Source organism: Microchirus variegatus (genome assembly GCF_963457635.1).
Source record: "Microchirus variegatus genome assembly, chromosome: 11".
Taxonomy (NCBI): domain Eukaryota; kingdom Metazoa; phylum Chordata; class Actinopteri; order Pleuronectiformes; family Soleidae; genus Microchirus; species Microchirus variegatus.
This window is the reverse complement of record NC_139812.1, coordinates 24,289,076-24,312,000: the sequence shown is the minus strand read 5'-3', so window position 1 is coordinate 24,312,000 and position 22,925 is coordinate 24,289,076. Positions and strand designations below refer to the sequence as shown.

Genomic DNA, 22,925 nt, shown 5'->3' with positions numbered 1-22,925 from the left:
TTACTTCATGCCTGTTGCAGAAACTCGGCGCAGTAGCTGCTGCTGCTGCTGCTGCGTCAGTCGTATCCTGCCCCACATTTGTTAATGGGTGTCAGATACGCTCACGTGTGCGGGGGCCTCTCCAGATATAGTATCTGCTGTGTTTATCTAAAGCATGCGTTTGCATACTTGGAGAAAGAAGTGACCTTTGTGCACTGCTGCAAACGCAAAGAAAAACAAACACATGCAGTGGAGAGCACACTCCGACAAAGCCACAAATACAAAAAACCCACTGCTAATTATTGGGATTTGAGATACAGTAGCGGTGGTATTAAAGTCAAGTCTACTCAAAACTAGAATTACACGATCTCTTAAGCGAGTAGTTTATCGTGCAGAAGGCAGAGCCTTTACTTGGAGAAGGAGGTTGTTTACTGTAAGCAAAAAGAAAGGGCTATATGTGAAGCATATGAATATTTCTCAAATGCACAGCAATGGCTGTGGCCTTTATTTCGCTGAGTCACAGTGCCCCATATCTCAGCTGTCTTGTTAGGCAACACTGTTTAAGTGTGCATGAAACACTGGTCTATAAAACACTGGTCTTGTTGCGGACCACAGCTGAAACCTAGGTGGACTACAGGTGGAAGAGACATGTGAGAAGCAGCCTTTCACACTGACACGGACAGCTGACGACACTCGCCGTCTCTATGGTGCTCGTTACGCAACGGCCATGTGGCTGCAGCTCGCTGACCACTCGGGTCATATAAGGGTTGTTGACAGTAAAGAGAAAAAGAGAATAAAAACGTGTCTAATATAAAAACAAAGAAGGTGACGTGAAAGAAGCTGGTCCTGTGAAGTTGCACGTGGCATCAAAACTAAATGTCGGCAGATCCAAATCATAACAAAACTTCACTGTAATACATTTATGTTGATTTTACACCAATCAGCCACATGAATAAAGCAGGTAACTGCTATTATTAGGTACACCTATGCACTAGGAGTGGGAATAACGGTGATATATGGCCCATGATACCAATAATACCACGATATAGCCTTAAAAATGACGATGGAAATATGAAATTGCAGGAAAACTGGCAGGGACTGTTTAATTCAGCACTTTTTAATTTGTTAATTAAAATATTGATATTTGCCTTGGTGTGTCTGCTGAAGTAGATGGAGCATCAGAATTGGGAGGAAAGGCAGTTTAAGTTGACTTTTAGAAACATGGCATGGTTGTTGTTGGCAAAAGTAAAACAAATAAACCTTCTTTAAATGTTAAAAACAGCTAACCTTTAGACAGATGGACTACAGCAGTAGAAGGCCACACCAAGGGCTACTTTGGCCACTTTAGTATGAGTCTTGTGTACCTAATAAAGTGGCCAGTGACTCTATATCAACAATACTAAAATGAGTGTTGTATTTCCATGAAAAGAAAACACAGTGAGTGTGTACTAATAGTTGCAGAGAGGGTGTAAATGAATAAGAACCAAAACTATGATCTGCCTTAACTTTTCCACAGTTGTAGCACTTGGTTCCTCTAATTAAACTTTAATAACGTCACGTTGTTGTGGTTGTCTGTTAACTTACACCTGACCACAAACACATCTCAGTTGCAAGTCTGACAACAGTTTAATTTGATAATGCTAATTAATTAGTTTGCTTACACAACACGACGAAACGAACTCCTTCCTGTGTTTACGCTGCTAACCATTGCTAAAGCTAGCCTGCTATGTAACGTTATGCGGTGTATAGCATGCTAATAAGTTAAGCTAGCATGGCTAACAGCCCTGGTCTGACCTTGCCTCTGCAGCGTGTTTTGCTAATACGCTAAGCTACAATAACACGCGATGTTAATGCTGATAATATGCACAACACGGCAGAGACTGAGCAGTGAAATCACGGCACATACAGGACAAATCGCGGCTCGGCTAGTGACACACGGAGCTATGCTACCTTGACACAGTCGATGGGGAACATGAGGCAGTGCTCCATGATCCCAGCCACGGCTCCAGCCAGCATGTGGGTGCTAGTGGAGGCTCCCTGTGGCAGACCCTCGTAGTCTGGCTCGCAGTCCTCCGTCTCTGCATGCTGTCCACTGCGGATGAAATCCACAGTCTGCACCTCCGCCTCGGTCGCGATCCGCGGCGTCAGGCTGCCCACGATACTTTCGGAAACTCCCCAGAACCTGCCCCCGAGCCAGCGAACTTCTGCGCCCGCAGAGGCGCCAGCAACCCCGGCATCGCTGCCTGCACTCTCCGCTGTCATCCGACGCCTCCTCACGAATCCATCTGCTTCCATGAGAAAAAAAAAGTCTTAAATGTCGTCGTTAAGCACACGGATAATCCAGCGGGAAGTCGTTAGCCGTTAACTTCTACATCCCCCCACGGAGTAGTTTCCGTTTCCCAGCGTGATGCCGCCAAACACCTGAGCGTCCCCACCCGCCTCTGTCTGACAACAGGCAGCCAGAGCACAGCGAAGCACCGCGAGGCTAAGCACCACTAGCATTAGCACAGGCCGCGGAGAGAGCTGCACTCTGATTGGCTGCCGCGGCCATGTCCCCCCCGAACGCTATTGATCTAGTCACATGTCAATCACGTGCATCTAAAAGCGAAAAGCAATCACCAGGGCCGGACCAAGCCTCCATGGGGCCCCTAAGCAAAATGTGATTTTGGGGCCCTCTGTTACTGCCAATTATAATGATTATTGATCATTCACACACCTACTATACTAAAGGTATTCTACTTATTCTACTCTCTGTCACGAATACGAATACACTTACTAACGAGATGTGAGAACTTTTTGTTGCATGGAAGCAGGCACCAGATTGGAAAACTTACAGAAAAATCTTTTGATTAATATTTGGCAAACTCAGCAACTCCCCCTACTGGTGACACAGAGAATCAATACATAAAACCAAACAGTTTATGAATAAAATATTAAGATATTAAGGTCTGAAAATCTAAAAATGTGCACAATCTTAGTTCGCTTATGCCTTGGGCCGGCCCTAGCAATCACTCAACACATACATACTGTTGCGGAGATCGATTGAACAATTTGAACGTCATCAGAGTTAGCAGCGTCAGACTCTTTCCCGATTTCAAATATCCGTAAATATTAAAGGTGCATTATGTAATAAATCTAAAGCAACTGGCCATAAAATCCTTCTAATATGTCACAGAGACTCAGGAATAATGTTCATATAACAAACTGAACTCACCAACAACAACAGTACAGACAAAATATTTGCATTAAAAAAAATATTTTACAGACTGCAAATCATGTTTATGTTTTGAAATCATGTTTTGGCATGTGGCGCCACCTACCAATCATTGCAGTCAGTAGAGTCTCAGCTGCCGAGAAACCACGGGTTGCCAGTTACGTCAGAAAACGAAACCTAGAAGACTTCGGTATTTTGAATTTGAGTGTAGTAACCGTTTTTGGACACAATTCTTACATATGGCGCCTTTAATATTTTTACGATTGTCGCGTGAGCAGAACCCCCCAAAAATGAATGTTGCTCACTCTCGTTTAGAACATTGATTCCGACTTCATCCACAGTTTTTGTTTTGTGTTTCTCAAACACAAAAACATCACACACACAAATAGCTACTAGCTGGCGACCCGACAGTCCGCCTTTGTGTCTACTTATATTCTGAAGTCACGTTAAATCATGTAAAATGTTTGGTAACACATTTCTTTATAAAGTTAGTTCAACAAAACACTATTTTGGGCCATTTTTGGTGTTAACCCTTCATTAATTTTTTCCTCCTTCTGTGCACAAATGTTGTGAATTTCAATTTTGGTTACTCATGATAATAATCTGAATTAGGGTTGTTAGTGTTCAATTTCAAGTACAATTTCTTAATGTTTGTCCAGATTAAGAAAAGGAAAATAGTGATTAGTGATTTGTTCTGAAAGTTAATCACTGACTTCTTCAGCAGATTTAAAGGTGCCATATGTAAGAATGTGGCCAAAAACGGTTACTGCATTCAAATTAAAAACACAGAGGTCTTTTAGGTTTCTTTTTCTGACCTAACTGGCAACCCGGGGTTTCTCAGCAGAGGAGACTCTACTGACTGCAATGACTGGCAGACGGCGGTAGGTGGCGCCAGATGCCAAAACATGATTTCAAAACATGATTTGCAGTCTGCAAAATATTTTTTTAATGCAAATATTTTGTCTGTACTGTTGTTGTTGGTGAGTTCAGTTTGTTATATGAACATTATTCCTGAGTCTCTGTGACATATTAGGAGGATTTTACGGCCAGTTGCTTTAGATTTATTACATAATGCACCTTTAATGATTACACACGTTGTTCTACACTAAACGAGTTGTTTACATTTTTAACTCTCTTCAAATCACAGCATAATTTCAAGGTGAAGGATGAAATAAATACAATGTCTATGACTATTTGATGCTAAAAAATAGATCATACTGTATTCTGCTTTGTATTTACATGTTCTAATTTTGTTTCAAATGTTCATTCTTTGAAGGAAACTTCAGATTTCTTTCATTTGAAGAACTTCTGCTGCTTACGATTCAATAATTATAAATGCTGAGAGGCCTGATGTGTTCGTCAGTGAACCTCTCTGCCTTGGAGGCAAAAGGATCCCATTTTTTTCCCCCAGAAAATTAGGTAATTGTGTTTTGGTGCGGCGCTATTATAACATAATTGAATTTTCTCCCTTTATTGCTTGGGAGAGCCTTCAAGGGCCGCAGTGTTGGATTTCTGCCGACAAAGGGGAATGAAGTGTTAATTTCTGCTTACAAGAACAAATTCTCTTGCTTCTGATCGAGTTATGGACGATCGGCTGTTGTCTGCAGAGGTTCTTTAAAGGGAAAAGGGAGCAGACAGCATGTGAGGATCAGCTCTCTTCCCTGGAGCTAATGCCCGCTCTGATACACTAAAGGGAGAGGCATGTTAGTGTCTGGCAGGAAACTCTATATCACCATAACACCTCATTTAATTCCCTCTACCGAGAGAGTGCACAATCTATATCGGCTTGAGGAGTTATTTTACACTGTCTAAGCAAAACATGGCCAAAAATCTACATTACGGAGACACGGTGAGAACATAACTTGCTTACGTTCTGCTGTGTTTGTGCGATTTCGGACCAAATTGACGCCTTCGTTCCTTTTGATCGCGGTGAACTATGTCCGTCTTTGGCCTGGATCGCGACTCAGGCTCACAGGATGATCTATGGCCTCTTATCTTATTAATGCACGGTGAGTGAAGCACTCATCTTCAACAGTTAGAGACCATTTGGCCTTAAGGGTTCATCTTAAGACTCTTAAGGTGGGCCCTTACTTTCCAGTCAAGTTGTGTCTGTCCTCAAATTGATGTCTGGGACTGCGTTTTTATACTGGATCTAATGAGATCTGCACGGAAAATGTTGGATCCTCTAGAAAGAGTATGGAAATTACTATTACCCCCAACAGAGATTTTGAGATATAATTGAGATATAATTCCTCAACTGATTTCCCACCTCTCAAGCTGTTGTAGTATTAAGATATACACAGAGGCGCAGCTTGTGAACAGGCAACTGCTTGGGGCCCCGAGCCCATAAGGGCCCCCCGACACTTGGAGCCTGAGGGCTGTTTTTACTGAAATGTGCAGTGAGCAGCCGCCTCCCCGTCCCCCTTAAAAAACAATCGGCGATTTGCAATGACATCTCAGTAGGAAACCTCCCTAAAGGGGCCCCACCTCACTTTAACCTGTGTGAAGAGGATTATTTGCATATTTATCATATTATTAGCATTACATATGTGTAATGCATATCTTTTTTACTCAGTTTATATATGTATTTTTTCAGTTATTTACAGTATTTTATTGTTCTATATATTTATATTGTTTTATAATGTGGGTTCTTTACGGTGTAATGTTGTTTTTACTAAGTTTATATAGTTTTTAAAAGCTATTTACAGTATTTTATTGTTCTTTGCATTTATATTTTCACATACCTTTTAATTACAAGGTTTTTCCATGTTATTTCATTGATTTTGATGAACACTGGTTGGAAGGGACCCCTGGGAATTTTTTCTTAGTGCCCCTACATACTCTAGAATCGCCTCTGCATGTATATATATAGAGAGAGAATATAAAATGTATTCATGCTGCAAATATCATGTTTAAAGGGTGTTGAAACACAAACCTGACTCCAATGGAGCAAGTGTGCCACCTAATGGATAAACTAAATAACAACAAGCACTGTCAAACCATGTGGATGCAACTCATGATAATAAAGAAAAAAATAAAGATTATCTTTTACATTTGTTCATGCTTTTCTTACAAATGGTCAACTTTGTATCTATTTATTCAAATTTTATCTCATGGTTAGCTTGTTTTTAGTCCTTGCTGCACGATTGGAACACAAAATATTCCACGGTATTATTTTTTACCGTCTGCCTTCGATGCTGGGTGCATGTAATGCTTTTATTTTGTAAAGCACTTTGGTCAATTGAGGGTTGTTGTAAAGGGCAATAGAAATAAAGTACATTACATCACAGTACTCTAATGGCAGGACCAGGGGTGTGCGCAAAAATTTGGAAGGGCGGAAATTTAAAAAGGGCCCCTATACTGCGCACCGGTGGGGGCAGGCACCACTAGTGTGATTGAGGCAGACATGTCCAATGGCGTGTTTCCACCGGTTTGATTCGGTACCGTACGTATTCTTTTTGATGTTTCTATTAGGAACAGTACCAAAATAAATGTCTCCAATTTTCCGCGGTACCCTTCCAAACTATACTGCTCTGTTGTTGTCTCTTTCGATGCCGGCGTTTGTTGTCGTCGCACCAGTAGAACGCCACGCTACTCGGACGCAGAGGCGCAGCTTGTCAACAGGCCATATAGGGGGCCCACACTAATGAAATGTGCATTGACCATTGATTCGGTTATTTACAGTATTTTATTGTTCTATATATTTATATTGTTTTATAATGTGGGTTCTTTACAGTGTAATGCATTTTTTTTAACTATGTTTATATAGTTTTTAAAAGCTATTTACAGTATTTTATTGTTCTTTACGTTTATATTTTCACATAATTTTTAATTACAAGGTTTTTCCCATGTTATTTCATTCATTTTGAATGTTTTTTTTTTTTTTTTTGAAGTCACACATTTTTCGTTGGTGTCAGATTATTTGTAATGAACACTGGTTGGAGAGGCCCCCTGGGATTTTTTGCCTATAGGGCCCCTACAGACTCTAGAATAGCCTCTGCCCAAACCGTAACCATGCTGTGCCAAACTGAGCTGTACCATGATGGAAACAGTGCGACCTGGGCCTAGGGACTGAATTTCATATTAACTTCCCCACATTATTGTTTAATTAAACCATTTAAAGTGCTGTGTCTTTGAATAAAGTCTTGGTATGGTACTGATTTTTGATAATCCAATGAACTGAGGTCACTGAAAACAACATTATATATGTAGGTCAATGTGATTTTTTTATTTTTTTAAAAAATCTGATGCAAGAAGCAACTGCTCCGCCTCCATTCATATTTTTATATGACCTAACCCGAACTGTCGTGAAGACATTTCGCAATAAGAGCCTTTTTTGAACAATGAACGTCTTCAAGGAACCGAGCGAGTGCTTTTACGTTGAAAGGTGCAGATGCTGATCGTGACACTTTCGACTCATAAAACTAGTTTTTTTTTTTTTTCGTTTTTTTTTCATTGCAGGCTCTACAGTAGTAGGAGAGCAGATAAGGGCTGCAGCGATGTGGACTCGCCGAGGACGAAGCTCCGTGACCGCAGTGGGCAAAGTGATTCGCTCCAAATCCACTTTAAAAACTCAGTATGACGCGCTGGTTATCGGAGGAGGTGAGGTTGGAGTGGATATGTAAAGTGCATTTTATTTATTTATTTATTTAATTTATTTTGTAGTAATTTTAAAGTTTCTTGCTCAGTTTGCAAGTTTAAGAGTAGGACCTGAAATGTGAGCGTGTGTTTGTGCCCGGAATGAAATGACCGTGGGACCACGGCGTAAACATCACTGTTGTGGCCGTAGATGATAATCTTTCAGAATTGTTGACAAACTTTTTGAGTCATTTGTAAACACTGTGTGAAAACTGTGTGATATTATGATCAACTGACCGGATGTGGACGTTCTCACGGAACTTTGAACTCTATTATTACAGAGTAATAACTGCAGTATTATATCGTTTAAAACAAAAAAGCTTCTCCTTATGGACGTTTGTTTACACTGTTTCAATTACTCTGCATCACCTGCACCATTTTACATTTAATTATACTACTATTTTACTATTTTATGTCATGTATTTTTCATATTTCAATATATTCTTGATTTTTTTGACTTATTTAACCAGATTGCATATTCCCAAGATCTCTTTTACAATGGAAACCTAAGGTATTAAACTCAACAAGGGCTTGGATTAGAAGTTCAAGATTGTACTTTGTTCCATGCTTTCATACGACCCAGTTCAGTTCATACTTTGGGGACGAGAAATTGTGTAAATTGCGGAAAATAGAAAGGAATAATAGCCAGAATCGTTTTGTAAATAGACACAGACCAATGACTGAGGCGCACAAAGACGTCCAGTTAACTTTAGAATAGATTACACAAGAGGGACCACAGCTTTAGATACTGTGTATAACACAGGGTAAGAACCGAGCATTGTTACTCAGCACATGGCAATAAAGAGGAATCTCAAATCTTAAGGTTTGTGCGTCTTAGTGGACCAAAGAAAAGCAAATTTCTGCAACTCATAGACTCGTCTTTATGGTTTGAGTCGTATATAACTGTGTTCCACGTGCAACTCAGCTATATGCGATTACACCAAGGCAGCTGAGCTAGAAATAATGAACAACAACAAAAAAAAAAATCCAGGATATCTGGAAAAACAGGACAGGCTTAATCACAATCCATGCAAATACAGCCTGGCTGATCTTCTTTACGCCTGCTATCTACGTGGCAGACGTTGCACTCTTGGGTAAATGTTGAGTCAATTCTAAGGAAACATTTACAGACTCTGGATTTCTGGGGTAAAACGATCAAATATTGCTCGCAGGTATCTGCCATCCATGCATGCATGCATCCGCTATCTACAGTTTATCCTTTGAGGGTCACAGGAGCCAATCCCAGCTGACATTAAGCAAGTGTGTATACACAAAAACAAAGATCATATACTGTAGTGTCCTGCAGAGAAGCAGAAACACAACTCCAGAGTCCTGCAGAGTAAAGCAACGTTCAGAAGGAAAATACTTCAAAAATATACTTTAGTGAGTGAAATTCCTCTGCGAAAAACTCCTTCAGTCTTCCCCGAAACACCCAGGTTTGTGCCCAGTAGGTCATAACCACACCCTGAAATAATGGAGCATATATAATGTTATAATGAATTTACATCCATCATTAACACGTTTTTCTTTATTATTACAGGACACAATGGACTCGTGGCAGTGAGTTTATGAACTGGTTTGACCAGCAATAATCCATAGTAGTACAGTAATACAGGGTAAAAGTGACGTATAGGGGTGTGTGTGTGTGTGTGTGTGTGTAGGCTGCCTATCTTCAGAAGGGAGGGCTAAAGACGGCGGTATTGGAGCGCAGACATGTGCTCGGAGGAGCGGCTGTGACAGAAGAGCTCGTCCCTGGTAGGTTCGGAGTCAAAAAGTGGTCGATTCAAACAAACAAGTTCTTGCTCTCACCCCCTTAGGCTGTAGTTTCTTTCCTGTTCTTGTAGTTTTTTTTTTTTTAACCCTCAGAACACTCTCTTGTGCAGGTTTCCACTTCTCCAGGTGTGCCTATTTGCTCAGTTTGCTCCGACCGCAGATATCCGCAGACCTGGAGCTCAAGGTGAACACAGAAGACACATACCGCACATCCATTTGTCTCAGGATTTCAGGAAATGGTTTAAACACTGTGTTTGCATCTGTATGTATGTGCGTGTACAGAAACACGGGCTGAAGGTGTACATGAGAGACCCACATGCTTTCACGCCCATGTTGGAGGACGGCGTGAACGGCGCTCCGCCGAGGTCTCTCACCCTGGGCTCAGATTTGGCCATGAACCAAATGGAGATAGGCAAGTTCTCCCAGAAGGATGCTAAGGTGATATAAGCATATATGTTTTTTTTTTTTTAATATTTCACGCCATTGCCACAGGTGTATGAACTTAATTATCATTTTTTTTCGTCCCTTTAACCCCACCTCCACCCAGGCTTTTCAAGGTTTTGTCGCACACCTCGACAGAATAGTGGAAGCCATTCAGCCTCTCTTGGACACTCCGCCCGTCGACATCCCGGGCATCATGACCGGATCGCTGAGGAAGAGGCTGAGTGCGGCGACGACGTTGCTGCCCGTCGTCAAATGTGGTGCGTCGGTGGATATGTGTGTGTGTGTGTGTGTTTATAATTGTGGCGTGTGAGGACAATGACATCACGTGTTATGTTATGTGTTGATGTATTTATACTGTAGGTCTGCAGCTGGGCAGAAACATTCCGGCCTTTTATGAGGTTCTAACTGCACCGGCAACGAAGGTGCAGTGTGTTGCTGGTCGCAACAGCAGTTTGTTTTAGTGTTGCTGCGCCGTGACTAACTCCTGTTTTCGTGTGACAGATCCTCAATCAGTGGTTTGAGTCGGAGCCACTGAAAGCAACACTGGCTACTGATGCTGTGATCGGAGTCATGACGAGTTCACATAACACCGGCACAGGGTGAGACACATTTTAACGCCCTCACAATTATATTTAATCTAGCGTAGACTTAAAGTACATGTGTCAAACTCAAGGCCCGGGGGCCAGATGTGGCCCGCCACGTCATTCTATGTGGCCAGGGAGGTCTTTGCTGCTTTATAATGCATGTGTTGGCCATAAACTACATCTCCCGCAATGCATGGCGATTGTGTTACCGTGAAGTCACGGAGAAAAAACGGTATGTCTTTTGTTTTATGAGGCGGTGTCGGTCGACAAAGACTACGATCTACATCGTCATTTTAACACCAAACCAGGGGCCAAGTATGCCAAAGTTAGCCTTCAAGAAAAACAACAAATTGTCAAAGAATTAAAAGGCAAACTCCAATTCCTATCTTAACCCTCAATCTTAACCATCAAGCTCAACCCTTAATCTTAAATAACCCTGAAAACCAAGTGTTGAGGGTTATTTTGTCACTTAGAAATGGGACACCCCTTAAATGCAGATACGTCTTCAGACTGTAGGGGGCAGAATAACGCCAAAGCTGCGTCCAGTCTGTCAACTCCAAAAAAGAAGAAGAAGAAGAACACATTTACGTCAGGATTATTTATTACGATCCGTTTGTCAGTCAAGTTATTAGGTTGTCAGTTAGTTATAAGATGATACTCATACAAATACCACAACCACGGACATATTCAGCTGACAGTTACCACACACCACGACTTATTGAAAAGTAAACCATAGCAAACCATCGCTTGTCCGCACCGGCCGACTATTGACAAAAGATCGTAAAATAAAAAATAAATGTTATGCAACAATGACGTCAGTAATCCATAATATGGGCCTAAACTAAGATAATACAATGGTTTTCATCATTTTTATATCTCTATTAACAAAGAAAATACTTAATTTGTAGCGTACTCGTTTCACTGCTTTCGGCGCCATCTTTGTTATGTGAAAACACGCAATGCATTCTGGGTAGCCCTTGCTCCCAAGGGTGGTCTCGGAAAATCTCAATATTGAGGGCGATACAGCCCTTAAACTTGACCCCTCAACTTAATTTTTCTGAAAATCGGGACAGCACTTGCACTAGAGGGAGCGCACATTTTTGAGATTGAGGGTTAAGCAAGGAATTGGAATTCACCCAAAATCAACCTTTTTACGGTCTTGTCTTTGCAGCTATGTGCTCTTACACCATGTGATGGGAGAGCTGGAGAAGTCGAAAGGTGCGTGGGGTTACGTGGAGGGAGGAATGGGAGGCGTGTCCAAGGCGATCACTCGTGCTGCTCAGTCCTACGGTGCAGAGATATTCACAGAGAAGGTAGGCGAGTATTGGGCTGAAACATCCATCCATCCATCCATTATCTACCGCTTTATCCTCCACCGGAGGGTCTCGGGGGGTGCTGTGCCTATCTCAGCTGACATGGGGCGATAGGCGGGGTCACGCCCCCTGGACAGTTCGCCAGTTGAGCTGAAACAGTTACTCCATTATGAATCAATCACAAAATGAATCGTCAACTATTTTTCTAGTTTTGAAGCTTTTTTCATGATTAAAACAAGTTTTCTGATTTTTTCAGATTCTTAAATGTGAATTTAACAAAGAAATCATTAAAACTGCATCATTTTGGTTTGTGGACAAAAACAAGACATTTGAAAACATCATCAAGTGTGTGTGTGTGTGTGTGTGTGTGTGTGTGTGTGTCCTTGGCAGGATGTGGGACACGTCCTGCTCGGTTCGGACGGCGCCGCCAGAGGGGTGGTGCTAAAGGACGGCACGGAGATACACAGTAAAGTCGTCTTATCGAATGCTACGCCACACGTCACCTTTAAGAAGCTAACGCCACAGGTAAGCGAGGAAATCACACTTAAACGTGTTACCACCAGTTTATTTATATGCTTTATTCTGACTCTGTGTTTTCATTGCAGGCTGCACTTTCTCCAGAGTTTATCAAAGCTGTCGACCAGATCGACTTCACGTCACCTGTTACCAAGATCAATGGTGAATCAGTTAATGCTTACTTTCTTCTTATATGTGTTTGTGTTTACGTTACTACTCCTTAGAGGAAGATAATGTTTCAGGTCATGAAGGGTCCAAAGAAAGAGGAAAACAAATATGCTTCAATAAAAGCAGCTTTTTCGCAACTTCTCTTGCCTTTGGAATCTGCAGACAGACTCAGGGCAAAGACAAATCAGCAAATAACTCTTTAACTGGCTCCAGTTAAACATTACTCTTGATAATCACAGAGTTTCTCAATAATGTGCATAATGTTGCACATTTCTCAAAAGCCACAACAAAGCGACAATGTTCTCAGAGACTGCGGGTTATTACAGTGTATTCAAAGTCTGAGCATAAATCTGCGTTAATCGTATCATAAACTGCACCAGAAACAGAAATTGACAATCGCAGCAAAAACACAAACACTGAACTCGTGTTTTCACAGTGGCCGTGGACAAGCTACCCAACTTCCTCGCGTGTCCCACGCCCGACAACAAACCCGGACCTCACCACCAGTGCTCCATTCATATTAACTGCGAGAGCACCGAAGTGCTGGAGGCAGCGTACAGACAGGCCATGGATGGACGCCCCTCTGACAGGTACATAATACTGTATACCAGGGGTTCTCAAAGTTTTGATACCCGAGGGCCAATTTAGGAACCCAACATTGGACTGAGGGCCTCCAAAGGAAAAAAAAACAGAAATAAATCCCATTTGTAATCATTTTAATGACCAGATTGCAGTTCTACAGTTTAGTGTTAAGTAATATAAGCGTTAATATAATGTCATTATGCGTTAATATAATCATTTACTGGGTAATTACCCAGTATTTTGGCCATTGTTCTTACCTTCTAATTACAGGTTAATACCAAGTAACACATTTCTGTTACCATATATTTTCTGGGTAAATAGCTAGTAATTGGGGGCTGTAGCTACCTGCTTATTACCAGCTTATAACACAATACACTAAAATTCACCATATAGAAACCAGGTAAATACCCAGTATTTTTGTTTACACTTATTGGTCTGTATCCAATAATGTCCAATAAACATTTAACAAGCTTAGTAGCTCCTGGATTAAAACTATCAACTGTAATTCATTGCGGGGCCGCCAGAAATGTTTCTGCGGGCCGCCATTGGCCCCCGGGCCGCACTTTGAGAACCAATGCTGTATACTGTACCTCCACACTCCTGCAAGGAAGTGCATTCAAAATATCTAAAAAAAGAGTTTAAACTAATGTGATATACTTTGTTGAGTCCCTTAAAGGAAGGAAATACTACTAATACTTAACCAGTGTTTTTGTCCACCATTCACTGCACATTCACCTGCCAGTTCTCTTTCTTGAGAGACCCCTAGTGGCAGAAATGACATAAAACATCAATGTATACAAACAACAGAACAAAGGGAAGAAAAAGCATATACTGGATGTTCTGGATATGCGAGCTTCATCAATGAAAGTTGTAGCAGCTGTGTACATATATGTATATACTGTGCTATAACGACTGCCTGAGGCCCAACAATCTGCTGTCGTCGTTACACTGCACGTGAATGGAAAACCGCTCACATGTTCCCAGAATTCATGTTCATTACAGGACAAAAGGAGACAGACGCTTGTTACTGCAGCTTAGAGATTAACCCTGCAGCTGTAAACATGTATGTCCACACACACACACATATGCAGGAGACGAAATGGATCAATTTAGTCTTCAAAATAGTCAAGTCCACCTTTTTCTTGAAGTCTCTTCTACACTACCGTTCAAAAGTTTGGAGTCACTTAAAATGTCCTTATTTTTGAAGGAAAAGCTATTTTTTTCCCAATGAATATAACATTAAATGAACCAGAAATACACTCTATACATTGTAGTAAACGACTATTCTAGCTGCAAACGTCTGGTTTTTAATGGAATATGTACATAGGTGTATAGAGGCCCATTTCCAGTGTTCTAATGGTACATTATGATTGCTAATGGCGTTATAAAGCTATTGGATGATTAGAAAACACTTGAAAACCCTTGTGCAATGATGTTAGCACAGCTGAAAACAGTTTTGCTGGTTCAAAAAAATCAGTATTTCTAATCTCGTCAATGTCTTGACTCTATTTTCTATTCATTTCGCAAATCTTTTGATGAATATAAGCGTGACTTTTAATGGAAAAACAAAAAAACAATTGTATAAGACCCCAAACTTTTGAACGGTAGTGTAAAATCCGATCATGTGAGACAACCTCTATCTCAACTCATTCACCCACCACCTCTACCTCTACCTCTGCAGACCTATGGTGGAGATGACCATCCCCTCTGTGCTGGACCCCACTCTGGCTCCCCCTGGCTGCCATGTGGTGTCACTGTTCACCCAGTTTACCCCCTACTACATCGAAGGCAGGGAGTGGACGGACGAGGACCGAGAGGATTTTGCAGACACGGGTCAGACACACAACTTCTTCTCACACTCACACATGCTAACATGCTGCTCCTACAGCTGATCTGAAACCTGTTTTTTTTTTTTTAATGACGTGATCGTGGAGTCAAAGGGGGGAATGTGAAGGAAAAGGAAGGAGTCGTCCAAACAACGATTACCTGGATCTGTCATTTTTGTGTTTAATAATCTGATAAAAGACGTGTGTTTGCGTGTTTTTTTTTTTTTGTTTTTTTTAGTGTTTGACTGGATCGAGAAATACGCTCCCGGGTTTAAGAAGTCAGTGGTGGGGAGAGACATCTTGACTCCACCTGACCTGGAGAGGATCTTTGGGCTCACCGGAGGGGTAAACATGTGCACACGTTATTATCAAACTGGCCGATTTGCGTCTTCTGTAACTGTAAACTTCCTGTATTAGCCGCTAATGGCTACATACGTTTTAACCACATCCCATGAGAGATTTGACTTGTGTGTAAAGAAGTGGCACAATCTCCCTGGTGTGGTGTGGAAGTGAAAGTTTCGCTTTCTCATCTGAAACTGGCCCCTTTTTAAATATCTGTATCCTCACAGAAAATGTCAGACAACAACATTTTTGGTCTCGTCTTTGCAGAATATCTTTCATGGATCAATGTCACTGGATCAGCTCTACCTGGCGCGACCTTTGCCCTTTCTCTCAGACTACCGCTCACCCATCAAAGGCCTGTATCTGTGTAGCAGCGGATGTCATCCAGGTATTGTATATACTATAGTATAGAGTACAGTACAGTTTATGAACCGTTGGATGAAATCTTACCCTCACTGCTGCTGACAAAGAGCCAGAGTCACTAGTTGATGTCAGGTGGCCAAGTAAGCTATGTCTCGTTTTCCCCGCTGCAAACACTCACATTAACTCATTCCTGTACATTACAATTCCTCTGTTTAACCCTTTAAGGCAGTGTTTCCCAACCCTGATCCTCAGGGAACACTTTCCAGCCATGTTTTAGATGTTGCCCTTTTCCCACACTCCTGATTCAGATTAAACATTCATTTTTTTTTTTCTAAAAGTTGAATTTTTTTTTTTTAATTTTTTTTTTGAAAAAACAAAATGAAAAGTATATATAAAAACATTTTTTTCAATAAAAAGTAAAAAAAATAAATAATTCAACTTTTAGAATTTTTTTATTTTTTTTTACATTTAAAAAAAAAATAAAAAAAATGATATATAATATATATAAAATATTTTTTTCAAAAAAAAAAAAAAAAATACATACATTTTTTTAAGACAAAAGTTGAAACATAACATTTTCCTGGAAAAAATTTGACAAAAGCTGAAGCAAAATTTTTTAATTTTTTTTTTAACAAATGTTGAAACATTAAATTGTTTATCTTTTAAAATGACAAAAGTTTGTTATCAGGCTTGTGCAGAGCTTGATGTTGAGGGTTATTTGAATCAGGTGTTTTTGGAGCAGGGTAACATCTAAAACACGGCAGGGCAGTGTTCCCTGCGGACCGGGGTTGGGAAACATTGCTTTAAGGTACGCACCAAGAAAAAACAAGAAAAAAGCAAAGGAAAAATAATGACAATCAATATACAGTCTATATATATATATTTTTTTTTTAATTAGACCCGACAGTATTTTAGATACAGGCCTCTACCAAACGGTTGAGACGTCTGTTCATAATAAACCTGGTTTGCATAATTCATAAAATACAACATTCAGAACAAGTCACATTAATTTAGTGTTAGTGAGTTCAGCTTGATGCGTTTTTCAATGATAGTGACTTAAAGTGTGCTCGACCAAATGGTTGAATCGTACCTTAAAGGGTTCATGTGTTTGCTTATAGGTGGCGGCGTGATGGGCAGTTCTGGGCTGAACGCAGCACGAGCGGTCATTGCCGACCTCAAAACATAGCTGAAACACCTGACACCTGACCCAGCTTCTACACGGCTGATTCTGTACGATAAAAACAAATTGTTAACGCTCTCCTGTACTGTATATATCAAATATCATCCATGATATTCAACATTACTGCCACGCAAAATCTGTGGTTTGATAACAGCCATTAAACAATCTTTTTAAACCAGGAGATGATCAAAAAAATATGCACCAAAACAATACTAATGTGGAAGACAAAAAGACTGATATTTTAATTTGATATTTTAGTGTCCTTAAATGTGGGTTAAGAGTGTGATTAAGAGATTTGAACTGTAGAGGGCAGCATTACAACTCTCAATGTACAGTCTGCTGAAAACGATCATCAGAAGAAGACAAAAAAAGGAGCAGAAAGAAGAAGAAAACAGCATTTTTTTTAAAAACTGACATTTTATGAATAAATTCAAGTGACGTCACAAGCAGATGTGTTTCATTTTCTGTGAATTGTAACTTAATGGTTTCTGGTGTGTTTGTAACTGCAGCAGCTAAATAGACTCCAGTCATTAATAATATATTAAAGTATATTATAAACTGCTGTTTTATCCATAAGGTTCTGGGTTGACCATTACATGTTTTTAAGTACAGAAAACCATTCCTTTAATGTATTTCTTTCAAATGGTATAGTCCATGTACAAAGGTTATTACACAGTTGCTTTGAAGACTTTGAAGTCTCGGGTGTCATTGACAGTATTTCCCTGTATGCACTACAACTGTAATGGGAAAAACACATTAAAGGGCTGTTTCACCCAGTTTTTTCATTTGGTAAAATTAAGAAAACACTTTAAATCATTATGCTGCTGCTGCTGGGTTAGTTTAATTCACAATTCTATTACAGAGTTGGATTAAAAAAAATAATATTTTTTTCATATCTTTTATTCAAAAAACTTATAATTTACTTTTTGTCAATTTTATTTTATTTTTTGGGCAAGGTGAAGTGGCCCTTGACTGATTGTAGGATAGATATATGTTAAAGAGTGTATAATAATAATAATAATAACAACAATAATAGTAATAACACTAATAATAATAATAATTATATAATTATAAATGTATAAATTATGTTAAATGTTAATTATGATTATTAAATTGGTTGCATTAGTGTCGTCGCCTGCTGGCCCCGTTCAACATTAATGGTGTACTGTGCCTTTAAGACGCCGCTGCTCAGGGTGGACCAGTCGTCGGTGTTTGACGCTCAGGAAGTGGACTCAACCACCAGAGATTCCCGCAGATTCGATAGCGACTAAAATCCCGATTTGTGTGGAAACAAACGTGTCCGATCCGCCGCAAACACACACACACTTTGTCCGCGACGTTTCCGTGCGATCCTCGGGGGACGATAATGCTGGATGGTGACGCTCATGAAGTTCACCAGGGACATATGCAGGCTCTTGGGACTCGGGAGCGGTAAGAAGCGTTTCCACTTTTCAAAAAAGAAAAAAAACCGAAGAAACTTTCTAAACTTTTAATTCCTCGCTTTAAAAAAAAAAGAAAAAAAAAAAAGCTCCGTGGTGATTTTTTTTAGTGGAACACACGCCCGTGTATGTGTGTGTGTGTCAGCGGATACTGGTTAGCACTTGGCTCATTTAACAGGTATTTTGTGGGCAGCTAGTCGTTCGCCGTGGAGAGTTCTCACACTTAAAAGTGCTCGGGTGAAAAAAAAGAGAAGAAAAAAACGACAATGAAAGTTCCCCTCTGTCGTTGCCAGTTACACCCTGACGTGCCTTTTCGCACCACGTCCAAACTTTTCCCCACATTTCGCTGTTTCTAAACATAACTTAACACACGTGTGTGTGTCGTTTTTAAGCTAAGATTTAAGCTAAAATAACGGGATTTAAAAACAAAACAAAAATTAATATGCTTTCCCTGCGACCATGTTGGTATGATAACACAGCCACAGAGCGCTGATAATGCTGTGAGGTACACGTAGAGTTAGCTATCAGAGCAGTGGCTTGTTGTCATGTGGTTCGTGTGGTTATGAGTTCACTGTAGAGCTGCGATGCTAATTGTTCAGGTAATTGTCAAATTAAAAAATAAAAATGATAGACAGTGCAATCACCCCATTATTTGTTATTTGAGAAATATGTTTCGAGTATATTCATTCCCATTAAAATAAAATAAAGTTTAGTTCAGCTTCATTAAAGGTCCACTATTAGTGGCACCTAGTGGCGAGAGTGATACTGCAGGTGGCCTCCGCATTCTCCTAAATAATTAATAATTGACAGTGCAATCCCCATTATTTGATATTTGAGTAATACGTTTGAGTAGATTCACTCATTAAAATAACATGTAAAAGTTTAGATCGGCTTCGTAAAAATGTCCACTATGGATGAATTAGTGGCACCTAGTGGCGAGAGTGAGACTGCAGGTTGGCCTCCACACTCTCGTAAATTATTAATATATAATTGACAGTGCAATCACCCCATTATTTGACGTTTGAGTAGATTCACTTATTAAAATAAAATGTAAAAGTTTAGTTCGGCTTTGTAAAAAGGTCCACTATGGATGAATTAGTGGCACCTAGTGGCGAGAGTGAGACTGCAGGTTGGCCTTCGCACTCTTGTAAATTATTAATTTATAATTCACAGTGCAATCACCCCATTATTTGATGTTTGAGTAGATTTACTTATTAAAGCAAAATGTAAAAGTTTAGTTCGGCTTCATTAAAGGTCCACTATGGAAGAATTAGTGGCACCTAGTGGCGAGAGTGAGACTGCAGGTTGGCCTCCGTACTCTCGTAAATTATTCATTTATAATTGACAGTGCAATCACCCTGTTATTTGATATTTGAGTACTGCGTTTGAGTAGATTCACTTATTAAAATAAAATGTAAAAGTTTAGTTCGGCTTCGTAAAAAGGTCCACTATGGATGAATTAGTGGCACCTAGTGGCGAGAGTGAGACTGCAGGTGGCCTCCGCACTCTCGTAAATTATTCATTTAGAATTGACAGTGCAATCACCCTATTATTTGGTATTTGAGTAATACGTTTTGAGTAGATTCACGTATTAAAATAAAATGTAAAAGTTTAGTTCTGCTTCGTAAAAAGGTCCACTATGGATGAATTAGTGGCACCTAGTGGCGAGAGTGAGACTGCAGGTTGGCCTCCGCACTCTCGTAAATTATTAATTTTTCGAATAGCAATTTGAAACGGTACGATAAGCAAGTGTTCGACGGCGTCTGTTAAAAACACGGTGTCGCACTGTCGATGGCATTTAGTGAGGTCATCTTGTTTCAAATCAATCAACATGGTACGTTCTGAATCAATGATTGACTTAAAAAGTTGTATCGTTAATGAAAAACACAATTCTCAGTAAGATATTTAACCCGGCCCAACCTTTTGATGTCTGACTTGAGGAACTTTTTCCGCTACAGAGGGTTTTCACGGTGCGTCATCAAACCGGAAGTAAATACTAAAAAGAAAAAGTACCTGTTACCAGGTACTATGCTAGGGGAAACGCGACACAACCGTACCGAGCCGGTGGAAACGCGCCATAAAAAGTGACGCCAACAGTGTCGTCACTGGAAAAGTCACGAGCCAGACGCCGGACACGGGAATCAAACGCAACAATACCGAACGATCAGTTAAAGGCGCCATATGTAAGAATGTGGCCAAAAACGGTTACTACATTCAAATTCAAAATACCGAGGTCTTTTAGGTTTCGTTTTTTACGACGTAACTGGCAACCCGTGGTTGCTCGGCAGCTGAGACTCTACTTGCTGCAATGATTGGTAGACGGCGGTAGGTGGCGCCACATGCCAAAACATGATTTCAAAAGATAAACATGATTTGCAGTCTGCAAAATATATTTTTTAATGCAAATATTTTGTCTGTATTGTTGTTGTTGGTGAGTTCAGTTTGTTATATGAACATTATTCCTGAGTCTCTGTGACATATTAGGAGGATTTTATGCTTTAGATTTATTACATAATGCACCTTTTTAAAAAGACTTAAAATCCTGAAATCATGCGTTGATCTCCAACATTTTTAGCAAAGGAACATTTCTAAAATCTCAATATGTGTACATAGCAACAGCATCGCCAGAGGCCTGCAATCGTGAGCCCGGATTATAAACCCGTTCAGCCGTATTTTAGTCAAGAAGGATGTATTGATCTAAAGAGGCCGTTTTTAAATATTTGGTTTTTACATCATTATCTACTTTAACGTTCACTGCAGGGAAGATATAGCCTCATGCAGACTGGAGAAACAGGTCAGAGCGTTGCATCAGACCACAAAAACAAAACAAAAACTAAAGGCAGCATCACATTCGTCATCAGGTGCCCCAATTTCTAAAGATCAACACTGGCTATCGGAAAATAATCTGTCAACCTCGTCGTTTTTTTTGTGTGTCATGGAGCCGCGCTCGTTGTCGTAACGGGGACAGAGACCGCTAACAGTTTTCTAGTTTGTCAACACCAGTGACACCATGTCGTAGTGATTTCATGACAAAGTTATGCTCTGAACGCCGCTGTGTCGAGGAACAGAAGTTGATTTCCTGTTTTAAAGCTCCAGTCAGTGATGATATGCAGTTATTTTGCATTCCTGAGGAAAGAGCTCACCTTTCAGCTCAGCACTGATCCAGACAATCTCCTCCAAGGAGGGGAAACAGAGAGGCTATTGTCGCTGCTCCTCCTCCTGTCCACCGGCCTTGGATCATTTATTTGTTAAGACATTCCATTATGATTCTGCTAAAGGGACAGTGATTCCGCTTGTGTAGCGAGCGCCGGATTAAGACTGCTCTGCGTTTGGACACAACGACTCTATTTGATGGTAGAGCGGTAAACTTTCTTTTGTGTACAGTCGATAAGAGGCAAAAGAAAGGTGTCGCTTTAATCACAATATAACTCATACGGTCATCTTCTAATCCTTTCACTTTCATTTCATAGGCTGAATCACCGCTGGTACTATTTCTAATTTCTTATGGGTCTAAACCATGTGGTCTCAAACCCAAATGACCTGAGAATGTCTAGTTTGTGTCTAGTTTGGTCAGTAGAGGTGTGGAAGTGGATAAAAGACATCAAAATAGTTATATTTATGATGATATTTAATAGGGATGCAAATCTTTGGGTGGCTCACGGTTCAATTCCGATTCTTAGGGTCACGATTCGATTCATACGATTCTCGATTCAAACGATTCTCGATACAATGCATAGTGTGTTAAGGCAAACTATGGCATCAAAACAATAGAGTTAATGTGATAATGTGATCACACAAAGGCAAACTTAAGACAAAAGTTAACATTTATTATAACAAATAACTTACTGTACAAGAATTTGGGATTTTTTAATTTAATTAATCGATTCAGAATCGTGGATGATTAGAATCGCGATTCCTATGTGAATCGATTTCACCCCTAACATTTAACATCGTTTTAAAATTAAAGTGTTTGTTTTGATATGATACGATGAATAGTTCCTGACATAAACATATTTAATGATGCAAAATGAACGAAACGCGCAGAAGTCACTCGTAACTTTAAAGGTTTCAAGTAAGTAGTTTATTGTGCCATCTAGAGGAGAGGCTGAAATTTACAACAACTAGCTGCTGCTCTGCTCACCCCCTCCCTTCCCTGAGCGCTACGGTATCCTCAGCCGGTCAAATGTCGTCCTCGTCGTCTTTCTCCGCGTCAGCAGATGAGGTTCTGGTATTTATCCAGATGTATAAATGTGTCTTTTGTATATCGTATCGGCTCCGTCAGCGGAGGCGGGACTTCCGCTACAAGTAAAGCGACGCTTGATTTGTTCTCTCGCGTTTGTCCTTGCAGGCTCCCGTAGAAACATGGCGTCTCGCCGCTAACAGTGGCAATGCAACAGCGGCCCGCGACCATGTTATTTTACATGACTTTTTGAAACACTATGAAAATGAAATGCAGGAGCACATAATATGTATAAAAAAAGTGGATTGTGGGTCATATAAACCCATAAATACTACGCAGTGTCCCTTTAAGGTAAGGCCGCAAGAAATTGAATTCAGGGGCTGC

The 22,925-nt window shown here is 40.3% G+C and overlaps 2 protein-coding genes across 2 annotated transcripts in view; one reads left to right on the top strand and one right to left on the bottom strand.

The window, feature by feature from the left end:
• slc25a28 (solute carrier family 25 member 28) overlaps positions 1-2,460 on the bottom strand; it is a 7,549-nt gene extending 5,089 nt beyond the window's left edge. The window contains exon 1 of the mRNA XM_083897819.1: positions 1,930-2,460. Within this exon, the coding sequence (XP_083753945.1) occupies positions 1,930-2,274 (345 nt within the window). The 5' untranslated portion in view covers positions 2,275-2,460. The remainder of the gene's footprint in view (positions 1-1,929) is intronic.
• A 5,057-nt stretch (positions 2,461-7,517) lies between these two features.
• Positions 7,518-17,327, top strand: pyroxd2 (pyridine nucleotide-disulphide oxidoreductase domain 2). The gene is made up of 16 exons (XM_083898042.1): positions 7,518-7,795; positions 9,372-9,391; positions 9,493-9,586; positions 9,715-9,788; positions 9,887-10,042; positions 10,152-10,305; positions 10,409-10,470; positions 10,550-10,647; positions 11,804-11,945; positions 12,336-12,470; positions 12,551-12,623; positions 13,066-13,219; positions 14,893-15,044; positions 15,276-15,382; positions 15,647-15,767; positions 16,861-17,327. The coding sequence occupies exons 1-16, from the start codon at positions 7,693-7,695 to the stop codon at positions 16,926-16,928; spliced, it is 1,713 nt and encodes a 570-aa protein (XP_083754168.1). The 5' UTR covers positions 7,518-7,692; the 3' UTR covers positions 16,929-17,327.
• The last annotated feature ends 5,598 nt before the right edge of the window (positions 17,328-22,925 follow it).